At 38.9% G+C, this 10,892-nt stretch overlaps 1 protein-coding gene across 1 annotated transcript; it reads left to right on the top strand.

Annotated features, from left to right (window-relative positions):
• The first annotated feature begins 3,512 nt into the window (after window positions 1-3,512).
• Window positions 3,513-10,378, top strand: ggt1b (gamma-glutamyltransferase 1b). The gene is made up of 12 exons (XM_029516217.1): window positions 3,513-3,679; window positions 3,852-3,982; window positions 4,077-4,166; window positions 4,396-4,588; window positions 4,708-4,868; window positions 5,319-5,468; window positions 7,246-7,382; window positions 7,944-8,131; window positions 8,220-8,347; window positions 8,852-8,964; window positions 9,066-9,179; window positions 10,232-10,378. Exons 1-12 carry the CDS (start codon window positions 3,513-3,515, stop codon window positions 10,376-10,378), a joined length of 1,719 nt encoding a protein of 572 aa, XP_029372077.1.
• The last annotated feature ends 514 nt before the right edge of the window (window positions 10,379-10,892 follow it).

The following is a 10,892-nucleotide window of genomic DNA, read 5'->3' as shown; positions in this document are numbered from 1 at the left end:
AGTCCTTCACCACCTGGTGTGTCCCCTTCATGCTTGCCTTAAAGTTTTTCTGGTTTGCAGCAAGTTTCTAAGTCTGTTCTCATGAGCATAATGTTTGGAGTGTGTGGAGCACCACGATAAATGTTACTCCACTCTGCATGCGGCTCTATGCTACGACAGTATCATCACTGCTAACGGCAGCAGGAAGGGACTTTGGTGAACTGTGAGCTCACAGCCAGAGACATTTGGTGTGAGTCATAGACCCTAAGTGAGAATAACTTAGGATGACTGTCTCTTATTCCTTATTCTTTGTGGTTGGACGTAAACTGTGTGCACGTACAACATCCAGCCTGAAGCCAGAATTATCCTCCTTATGCCTCTAGCATAGAAAGTGATTAATAATTCCAGCTGTTCGATGTCTCACCATCACCGCACGGATGGGTGTGTCGCATACAATCAGCCTTTGTCATATGTCCTGTATATTCCCAAAGTGACTGGGTTTTCAAAAAGGAGAATGAATAAGCCAAACAAAAGCTGCTTTGTCAGTTGTGCGAGTAGACTTTTATGCATTATTCACAAGAAATAAAGAACAGCGGAAATGTTTTATTTGGCATTTTCTGAATCAAGAAGAAAACAGTCCAGAGCAGAGTTAGCTGCTGAGGTCAAGATTTGGTTTATGCAATGATTCATTAATCCATGTGCATTGTTTTATATTCTGTATATAATCTTTTATCAAGTTAAAATTTGTCAGCTGCAGCCAGTCAGGCAGTGTCTGAGTCATGAGCTTTAGCTGCGATGCTCTTCTGAAATAGATAAAAATAAATAAATAAAAAAGAGCCATCAATTCTTCATTTAAATAAAACTATGTGATGGTTAAACCATTTTTCGGGTTGCAGCTGCCCAGATAAGAGCACAGTTTTCTCACAGGCCACACAATTCCACAAGTTTCTGTTTGAAACAGAGCTTTGTCGCTAACTATGGATATTTAGTACAGCTAAAGAGCCACAGCTGTGAAAACACAAACATTAGCTGTTAGAGTTAGCACAGCTGGAAATGTCCAATTCATGGACCAAATGAATGAAAGAGAGAGTGCATTTATGGTAGCTCCTTGGACGGCGGTAACACTGTCCACAAGTGTTGCCACAACATTTTGGCTTTTGAATGCTAAAATTGTACAATAATACACAAATAGTGTCTTATTTTGGAAGTGGAACAATTTTGTATGAATATATGTAAGGCCATGACATCACTTTTTTTTTTTTTTTAAATAAATACGCTCCTTTACTCTGAGTAACCTATAACCTGACCAGCTTTATGATAAGGAAACAAATTCAAAGTTGGCTCTCAGGACTAATTGAAAATGCACAGATCCTCTTTGAGCACCTTCAGGCCATCTGGATCTTTAAAAAAATCAATTTTTTACGGACTTTGTTGTTTTTTTCTGCCAACCTGTTTGGCAGAGGTTTTTGGGGGGCGGTGCAGTCTGGAAACATCAGCATCAATTCGAAAGGGAATTCAATCAGTGGTTTAGGGTTTGTACTACCTCCAATAATTGGGCTGGAAATCCCATATTAGAGTTTAGCGAGGCATCTGTCCTGTCCTTTCTGCCCTGCACCTATTGGTCTGACTGATTATTTAACTAACCCTACTCATCCAGCTCTGCACCCCTTCACACACTGTTCCCCTGCAGTTTGTGTCTTTGTTGCTTCTTCCCTCCCCTCATGGCAGATGTGATCTTCTCCCGACAGCCCCGAAAGCCTTGAATCTCTTGGTGAGGAGGCACTTTATTTAAAATTTACAATATCAAAGGTTTTGTGCGCATTCTTTCAAAAACCAATATCTATGCTTGGGCTGTGATGCATTAGATCTGTGAAGTCAGGCCCTTTATCATTTTCATTGACTACCTAGAGTCATAAGTCAGTTAATTGAAATGAATCATTACAAAATACAACTACAGCTACAAATTTTTGTCACAGCTTTAAGAATCAGCGGAGAATCAATAAGATAAGACTCTTTATTCAGAATGTTATTTCTGCTGAGTTTAAAGTTCATGCAATTGTGCCATGGTAGCTTAAGAAAATTATTTGATGATAGAATACAGATGGCTAGTAATTGAAGTGATGATTCAAATGCCCTCTCTGGCTGTTAATTTTGTCTTTAGGTGTGAATTATCTTCTACCCACACTATTCAGTGTTCTCGTGGTGGGATGGGTTAAAGTTTAATGACCTGGACGGCATAAAACCTATCAGCTGCAGCACATTTCGCTCACACTTCATGAACAGCCCTTTGAAGAGGCCTCCAGGAGAATCCAAGGTAAGATAGAAAAGTATTAAAATTGTTTGGAAAGATTAATCACAAACATTGAGTCTCTGAGTAAATGTCACCTGAAATGCAAAAATCAGACTTCTCAATGTTCTATGTTCTTTTAAGGTAGAACTTGGTGTTTTAACTTTAAATTGGCAGGTCAGTTTTGAAAATAAGTTTTGATTTTAAAGTAAAGCCAGGTGATAAATTTGTGATTATGTGCCAAAGGAACTCCTGCAGTATTTAATAGATTCAATTCACTCGCCTGTTACATAATGTGATTTCAATCCACTGACAGACCAAAGGATCTGCAAGACAGTCGGCTTTAAAGTCCGGAGGTATTATTAAACTAAAATACTGCAGGCTTTTTCGTTTTGGTTAAATTGGCTGCAGAAAGCAGAGCGAGGATGAAACAATAAGTCTCTCACACTAAGATCATGTAATATAACAGTTTGATTTGACTCAGACAGCTTTGTGGACTACATTGTTCAAAAACAGCTCAGTTAGTTTGGTTCAGTTACAAAGCGGGAGAATGTTGACCTTTATTTGGTGAGTTTGACAGGGATGTTGAAGTGAAAGCTTAATTTTTGTCTTCTGGAGTCCTTATTTGTACACAGGGTTAGGGTTAGGGTTAAGATTAGGTTTTAGAAGTTCAGAACTAAGTAAAGTCTTATTTCTCTCTATCTGTAACACTCCCAGTCTTGGTTAACTGAGTTACAGATTTCTAGTTTCTTGGAACCATCACTGGGTGATTTTGAGCTGTTGGTGTTGAGGTGACTGCAATTTTCTGACATTTTGTCCAATTTGACATTAGGATTACCTTCAGTAGACCTGAAAACATTTTTAAAAGTTCTTGAGTAAGTACAGCTTGTTGGTATTTTTCAGTGTGTTTTTTAGTCCAGAGGTTTTTCAGAGGTACTGCATACTACACACAGGTCCAGCTGGTTTAAGGCTTCCTCCCGGACAGGAAGTCAGTCCTTGTTGTGAAATACTCTTTTTGCCACATATGCAATAATATGGAGTTTGTACGGTTCATATCAGGCGTATATCAATTCCCTCAACAAGAATGTGGAAATCTTTACTCAAGATTATTTTTCCAACATGGCTAAATAGATGTAATATGTTCAACAGTGCTATATGTTTTATACATTTTAAATTAATCATGTTTTGTTTTTTTTTCAGTCAAAGGGAAATTAAATAACTTACCCATTGCTCCTCAGCTATAAAAATGGTCAAGAAGATAATTATTGCATCCCTGACAATGCTGCTGTTGGCATCAGTTGCCACTTTTGTGGGTGTCTACTTCGGTGTGGGAGAAAGGAAGCGACCAAGTGGACAAAGGTACCTGAAGGCAGCTGTGGCAGCAGATGCTGGACCGTGTTCAGATGTTGGCAGGTGAGAGCTCACTGTGAACAGAAAAAAATACTAAATATATACAACCACTTTAACATATCTTTCATAGGTAGCCATATCTACACCCATTCATGTTTTTATGTATGTAAATACATAATGATTGGACCTAAATCCTCCACTTCTTTCCTCCATGTGTTTGTCTGTTTCACCTCAGAGACATACTGAGGAGTGGGGGCTCTGCAGTGGATGCCACTATTGCTGCTTTACTGTGTGTCGGTCTCATGAACGCTCACAGTATGGGAATCGGAGGAGGACTCTTCTTCACCATCTACAATGCAGCAACTGGTGCTCCCTCACATATATGTCAACCAAAGAGTCCTCTGCTTAGGAACTCTTCCACTATCTCAAATGTATTTCCTTACTTGTGGCCTATGTGCAGGTAAAGTTGAGACCATCGATGCCAGGGAGACTGCTCCACGCAATGCCACAGAGAACATGTTTGGAAACAGTACAGATTTATCCCAGAAAGGTAATGTAAGAAAGGGAAGTTGTGATCAAGAAGTCAAGTGACCTTGTGACAGACAAAAGAGGGATGTTCAAGTGTGTAGACTCTAACTCAAGACTCAAGGAAAGTTCACTTTAATTGAGGAAATAAAGGGAATGTTTAGGGCAGAGATTGCAGCGCTTTAAAATAATGTGTGACCATCTCATGAAACAATAACGTAAAGCTCCTTTTCCCTGGTTTCTGTGGTTGGTAGGAGGTTTGTCTATTGCTGTGCCGGGGGAGATTCGAGGGTACGAGGTTGCACACAGGCGACATGGCAAACTTCCTTGGAGGGATTTGTTCCAACCGAGCATTCGTCTTGCAGAAAATGGTTTTCCTTTGGGAAGGGCACTTGCCTCTGCACTGTCTCGCCATAAAGAGACCATCATTAAGGACCATGCTCTATGGTGAGGGGCATCAACAAGACATGTCTACCAAGTGTCTGGAATCATAAATCATAGTTCTTGCTTGTTTTGGAGGTGTTTTAAAACATTGCTTCTCACCAATCGATCATTTTCACTTTCAGTGAGGTGTTTTGTGCGAAAAATGGTGACGTCCTAAAAGAAAATGAAACTATTAGATTTCCTGAACTTGCAAAAACCTATAGGAAAATAGCAGAAGAGGGTCCGGATGCTTTCTATGAGGGTCCATTGGCTCAGAACCTTGTTACAGATATTCAGGCTGCAGGTACTTTTTTTCTTCTGTTTCAAATCAATACTGTTCATATAATCTCATACTCCATATTCTATGGATGATCGTCATGTTTGACAGTATTTATAGAAGAGCTGTTCAGTTGAATTTAATCCTGCTGTGAATAAAGCTAAAGCGTGTTCCCTCTTTTGTGAGGTATAGTGAAAAAGTGGCCAGATTGATTCATCTTTTTACTCTAGGCTTCTTTTCACAATCACAGCAGATATTTGCTCAGATCAAATCATCTTTGTGTGCCCACAAAGCAAAAGGACATTATTGCCATCATCCTCTTTAGTTGTACGTGGCAATATCACTAAAAGTCATTTGCTGCAAGGACTTCAGGATATAACATGTGCCTCCTTCTGCACATCTAATTTCCACGGTGAGGATTTGTATTTCCATTTCTGTAGAAATGTGCTTTCACCATGTTTGTCAATCCATGTTTAGGCGGTATCATCACAATGGAGGATCTGAAGGATTATAAGACTGTCTTGGATGAGAATCCTTTAAGGGTGAATGTGGGGGAGTACACTTTGGCTGTTCCCAATGCCCCCGCAAGTGGCCCTGTGCTCTCACTGATATTAAACATCTTGAACGGTAAGCTTGGATGCTTTGTCCATAAAACAAACAAACAAACAAAAAAAAAAACATCCAGAGTGGGAGAGAATGTGCTTTAGTGTGAGCTGCCTTCACTTTGGCAAGGACCCAAAAAGGAGGACTCCTCCGTGAGCAGCAGGTTGATCTACTGTACAGTAAATACTATAGCACTATTAGAAATACAGTATATCTCATTCTATATATTTATTATTTATATTGTATAGCTCAAATTTCCTTTTACATGATCTTGTTTATATTGTGTCTCTATTTTTCTTGTATGTTTCTTGCTGCTGTAGCGTGCAAATTTCCTCATAAATCTACTCTTTGCTGTGAAGCACTATTTTACCTATTATGACAACAGCAGATGTCACCGAGGCTGTAAACAAAAACAGTTTTGCAATAATACCCAATATACAGGCTTCATATTGTCAGATACAAACATTGCTAAAAATTAAATAGTATTGCCTTTTGTTCTATTACGTGAAATGACATTGACCTAAATAGTTGAACCTAAATAGTCAAGTGCAATCCCTTGTGTTCAAACCAAATAGCAGAAAGTGAGAACATCGTTTTTGTCTTTAAACTGGGATTATAATCTTTCCCCAACCTACCTAGTATTTAAGATCCATACATGGAAACGTCATGTTCACATGTATTCATCTGTCTCTGATGTTTTGCATTCATTGTCTAAGAAGATGAAGCACATTGACTTTGCCAATCCTTTTTTTTTTTTTTTTTTTTTTTAAATGGAGAACAACCAGCATGCCACCATTTTGTTAAAGCTATTCAGTGTTTCTTTGGTGATGCTCTGACCTCTCATCTACTGTATTGCTGGATACATTTTGTTGCTCAGACTGACTAACTGACTACTGGGCAGATTTTTTATAATATATCCAATAGTACATCTATGCACCACAGGAGTGATCATTTTGGTAATCACTCTGGTGATCCCTGGAGTTTTCATCTTGTGCTGTTGTGCAATGAAAATATAAAGATGCTAAGATTCAGTCATCGTCAGCGTGGTAGCATCCGGATGATGTATTTAGCTCAAAGCACTGTGGCTTTAGGCTGCTCTGACCATGATATTCTGCTGGTGAGGCTCCATGACGCCATGACAGATCATAAAACACACTAATGAATAATCTTTATGACACAGAGAAACAATATAGTGCCTCATAATTTTAGCAAAACACAGTTTTTTCTGTGAACACATCATCTGTCCGATTTAACCAGCTGCTATACTGACTGCAGAAAATCCAAGCTGTCCATGCCAGCTCAGGAACTTTTCAGTACAGTGACAGTTTCTGACTCGGAGGATTAGATGAGAAACTTCCTTCTAAAGTGATCCATCTCCCCGAACCTTCCCGTCGCTCTGATTGACCACCCACTCACTGCAGACCCCTGCCTCACATAACACACTAATCTCAACAATTTACCTCTAATTGGACACAGTTGAGTGGTGGAAGATTGACTCCCATTCCACTGCTCAAAAACTTTCATCCTGCTAATTTACTATGACTCCTGTCTCTGTCTGACATCTGAAAGCCATCAAACCTAAAATTCTCTGGTTGCCTGAGCCTTTCTCCCGGTTTTCCCTTTGTGGCTGTCAGGTCGGGCTGAGACTCAAAGTTTGGTCACGGCAGCTTTTGGACTGAATAAAAACACATGAACAGGGTTGAGTCTGTTTTAGCTGTCTCCCTCTGTACCTGAACAGCCAGACAGACAGATAAATGAAGCTGGGCTCTAAAGTTACTGACGACTGTTGTGTTTTCTACAGGGTACAACTTCACCTCAGATAGCATGGCAAACACTGAGAAAAAGATCCTTACCTACCACCGCATAGTGGAAACCTTCCGTTTTGCATATGCGAAGAGGACCTTACTTGGAGATCCAAAGTTCCTCAACATTACAAATGTAAGGTCATGATTTAAAACTCATTCAAGGATGATTTTAATTTCTGGGGAACCTTTCAGATGTTTTAGAGGGACTTTGAGTCTTTCACACTCTTTTCTTTTTTAATTTGCTGCACTATGCGTCGCATAGCCACTTAAATTTTTTTTTATCGTTCTTACAAGAACATAACTAGCCTAAAAAACCAAAAAGATTAAATTGGCATGTTTGTGTCCAACAAATAACATTGTGATGCAACACCAATAGTTGAATAAGACATAGATAAACATAGTTGCTGCCTTTTACTGTGATTAAAGCATTTTGTTAAGCTTTCTCATCTTTTTAATATGCAACAAAAACCTAGTCTTTACTTAAACCCATCAGGTGTGGCCTCAATCATTTTGTAAAATAAATGAGACACTTTCCAAATGTTTGGTAAATTAGTGGTATATAAATGTAATTTTTGAAGAAACTAACTGTATGGTCTATACCTGTATTCACATTTAGCTCCTGGCAAAAAACTAGTATGTTTAAGGTGTTTCAAGAAAAATCAATCGACTTTATGTCCTATTTTCTCCATTAAAGCTCATCCAGAATATGACATCAACTTTCTACGCCAGTGAGCTCCGTAGAAAGATTACAGATAACACCACACATCACATGGACTACTATGAGCCGGAGTTTTACCTGCCTGAAAACCACGGGACGTCACACATCTCTGTGGTAGCAGAGGATGGAAGTGCTGTGGCTGCCACCAGCACCATCAACCTATAGTACGCCTTCTTAACTAGCTACGATCAATAGCAATTCAAAACTTGGCCTATTCCCCGTCACGTCTTAATGGTTATTGTCTTTCTGAAGTTTGGGCTCCAAAGTCCTGTCAAGATCAACTGGGATCATTCTCAACAATGAGATGGACGACTTCAGCTCCCCGCTTATCACAAATGGCTTTGGGGTGCCCCCTTCACCAAACAACTTCATCAGGCCAGGTTAGATTAAGACCAACACATGTATGAGCACACAGACACAAACGCGCACACTGGACCGTTCATAATGGTCCTCGGAAACAGTGAAGCTATCAAATGGATTGGTTTTTCAGCAATAAACTGATTAGAGATCAAACAGAGGTCAGAATATTGGCAATAGGCTTCAGGAATATTTCTTTCAGAAAGGAGCTTAAGAGCATAAAGTAAATCAAATGAAATACCCCATTTGGATTGTCATACAATGTCATGCAATGTTAATACAGATTTGTTAACCCTAACCTGACAGAAAAAATCTTCAGTGACACCAGATCTAAATTCAATAAAAAATGGATCTAAAATTCCAAATACAGAATATTTATAAGGATACAGGACAAAAGAGCTGCTTGTAAGTTTTACCAACGATACATGACAGTGAAAATCTGTTAACGGAACAGTCTCGTGGGAATGTTCTTTCAAAACATATACTTTGTATTTTTTATTGATGTTACTATTCAATTCTACTAAAAGGGAAAAGGCCGATGTCATCTATGTGTCCAACCATCCTCTTTGATAAGAATGGCAAAGTTAAGATGGTGGTAGGCGGTTCAGGAGGGACAAAAATCACTACATCTATTGCTCAGGTAAGACAAAAGCCAGAAGCAGAAGCTGATCCAGCTGCTGTTGCATTGTGTTAATCAGCGCACTGTACCTCTGTTTAATACAGCTCTTTGCTGTTTTGCAGGTCATCCTGAATGCGCTCTTCTTCGACTATGATCTGAAGAAAGCAGTGTCAGACCCAAGGTTACACAACCAGCTGAGTCCCAACACTACAGAAGCTGAGCCTGACTTTGACAAAGTGAGTGTCCCAAACAGCAAATAATACTGATATATATTCGACTTCTAACGGGTATAGGGAGACAATCCTTCAAACAAAAACCTTGCAACCACAGAGCCTCTACACCTGAGTCACGACTGAAACATTGTTTATTATATTTACCTTCAGGGACGTGTTTTATGTAACAATGAAAGGAAAATACTTCAGCCCTGCAATGCTAATAGTCTAATTTGTGGTCTGGCTAAAAATAAGCATGCATTAGTACATATGAATAACTCTGCTCACAAAATAAAGGCAATTACTGACTGATTAGTTTTAGAATGTAGGCTTTTCGAGCTGCTTTTTACAGTTTGCTTATCACAGTACAATTCATGCAAAACAGCTTACTGTATCTAATCAGCTCCTACTGCTGCTCAGGTGAAGAGACGCTATAAAGACCCAACTCCTTCTGCACAGTAGAGCTGTGCTGTAACTCCTGATAGTTGAGACTATACTGTATATATGGCCTGGACGAAACTGAAGTGTAAACACAGGGAATACGGTCATTTAATTACAGCCTCTACAGCATTTTAGTCTGACTTTGAATGGTAATACCATCCAATTAGGAATATATGCTTTATTTTGTTGCTGGGACAGTGAATTCTGGTATTGCTTTTTCCGGCTTGAAAATGAAACCTTGAGCACACGGATCGATTGGAATCATTACCTGCCCCCAAAACAATAATTAAGATATTAGCTTTGTTCCCATCAAACTAAGCATGAGTTTTTGTGTGTATCTGTCAAAATGCAACAAAATGCACGTAATTTTAAACTTAATTAAAAACTTCATTGTATACTATTGATTGTGCATCACGCAGTACATGACAAATGTTTTCTGTGATTTTTTTGTTCACTAAGAAAGGTCCTCATTTGACTTACATCACCTAAATATGAGGTGATGTAATGAGCTTAGTTTTTAAAAAAAGTAATCTATGTTTTATTAACGGATTGTTCAAATTCATTTCCCCATAAGTATATATTCTTACTTTCCCTTTTTTTAATCTGTGTGTCTTCATTTATGCTCCTGTTTATAGAATATCCTGGATGGTTTGGCTTCAAAGAATCATGAGACAAAGTTCCTGGAAACAACAGGAGCTGTGGTGCAGGCAGTGGTTCGGTATGATTACGGCCTCCTTGCTCAGTCGGATCCTCGCAAGTGGGCGTACGCTGCAGGGTACTGAGGTCATAAACACACCTCTGATTATGCCAAGAGACTGTAGCTGCATGAACCTTGACTCCATAGCAGCGCAGAGATTACAGACTCAATGAAGGAACAGAAAATACCGTCACCTGACTTTGGCACCAGTTATCAGTTCTCTTAGTAAGACAGAATAATATTCACTTATTCATAAAATGCAATTCAGATAAGAGAAAACACACCCATTGTTTGGTATGACCTTGATAGCAGATTGTTGTTTCTGCTGGATTTTAGTGTCAGCACATCTGAAACTGACATAAGAAAAGTGAAGTACCTGTAGACATTGAACTCATTGCCCAAGGTGGTGGTGGTGAAAAAGTATTGTTTGCACTGCATCTATGATTTTTCAGATCATTAACTGTGTAAGGATGTTCCTCTTGCTGACCAACTAAGATGTAATATGTGACTTAAGCAGTAACAACTAACAACCAAACTAGTAAAAAAAAAATAAATAAATAAAAAAAAAGCAAAAAAATAAAAAAACCCAAAAACAAAAC

Source organism: Echeneis naucrates, chromosome 12, assembly GCF_900963305.1.
Source record: "Echeneis naucrates chromosome 12, fEcheNa1.1, whole genome shotgun sequence".
NCBI classification, from domain to species: domain Eukaryota; kingdom Metazoa; phylum Chordata; class Actinopteri; order Carangiformes; family Echeneidae; genus Echeneis; species Echeneis naucrates.
This window is presented reverse-complemented; position numbering and strand designations above follow the sequence as displayed.

Coding starts and splice junctions, on each gene's coding strand:
- ggt1b (XM_029516217.1), top strand. CDS start 3,513: ATGGTCAAGAAGATAATTATTGCATCCCTGACAATGCTGCTGTTGGCA. Junction 4,589..4,707: donor ATTAAGGACCATGCTCTATG/GTGAGGGGCATC, acceptor TTTCACTTTCAG/TGAGGTGTTTTGTGCGAAAA. Junction 8,348..8,851: donor AAACAACTTCATCAGGCCAG/GTTAGATTAAGA, acceptor TTCTACTAAAAG/GGAAAAGGCCGATGTCATCT.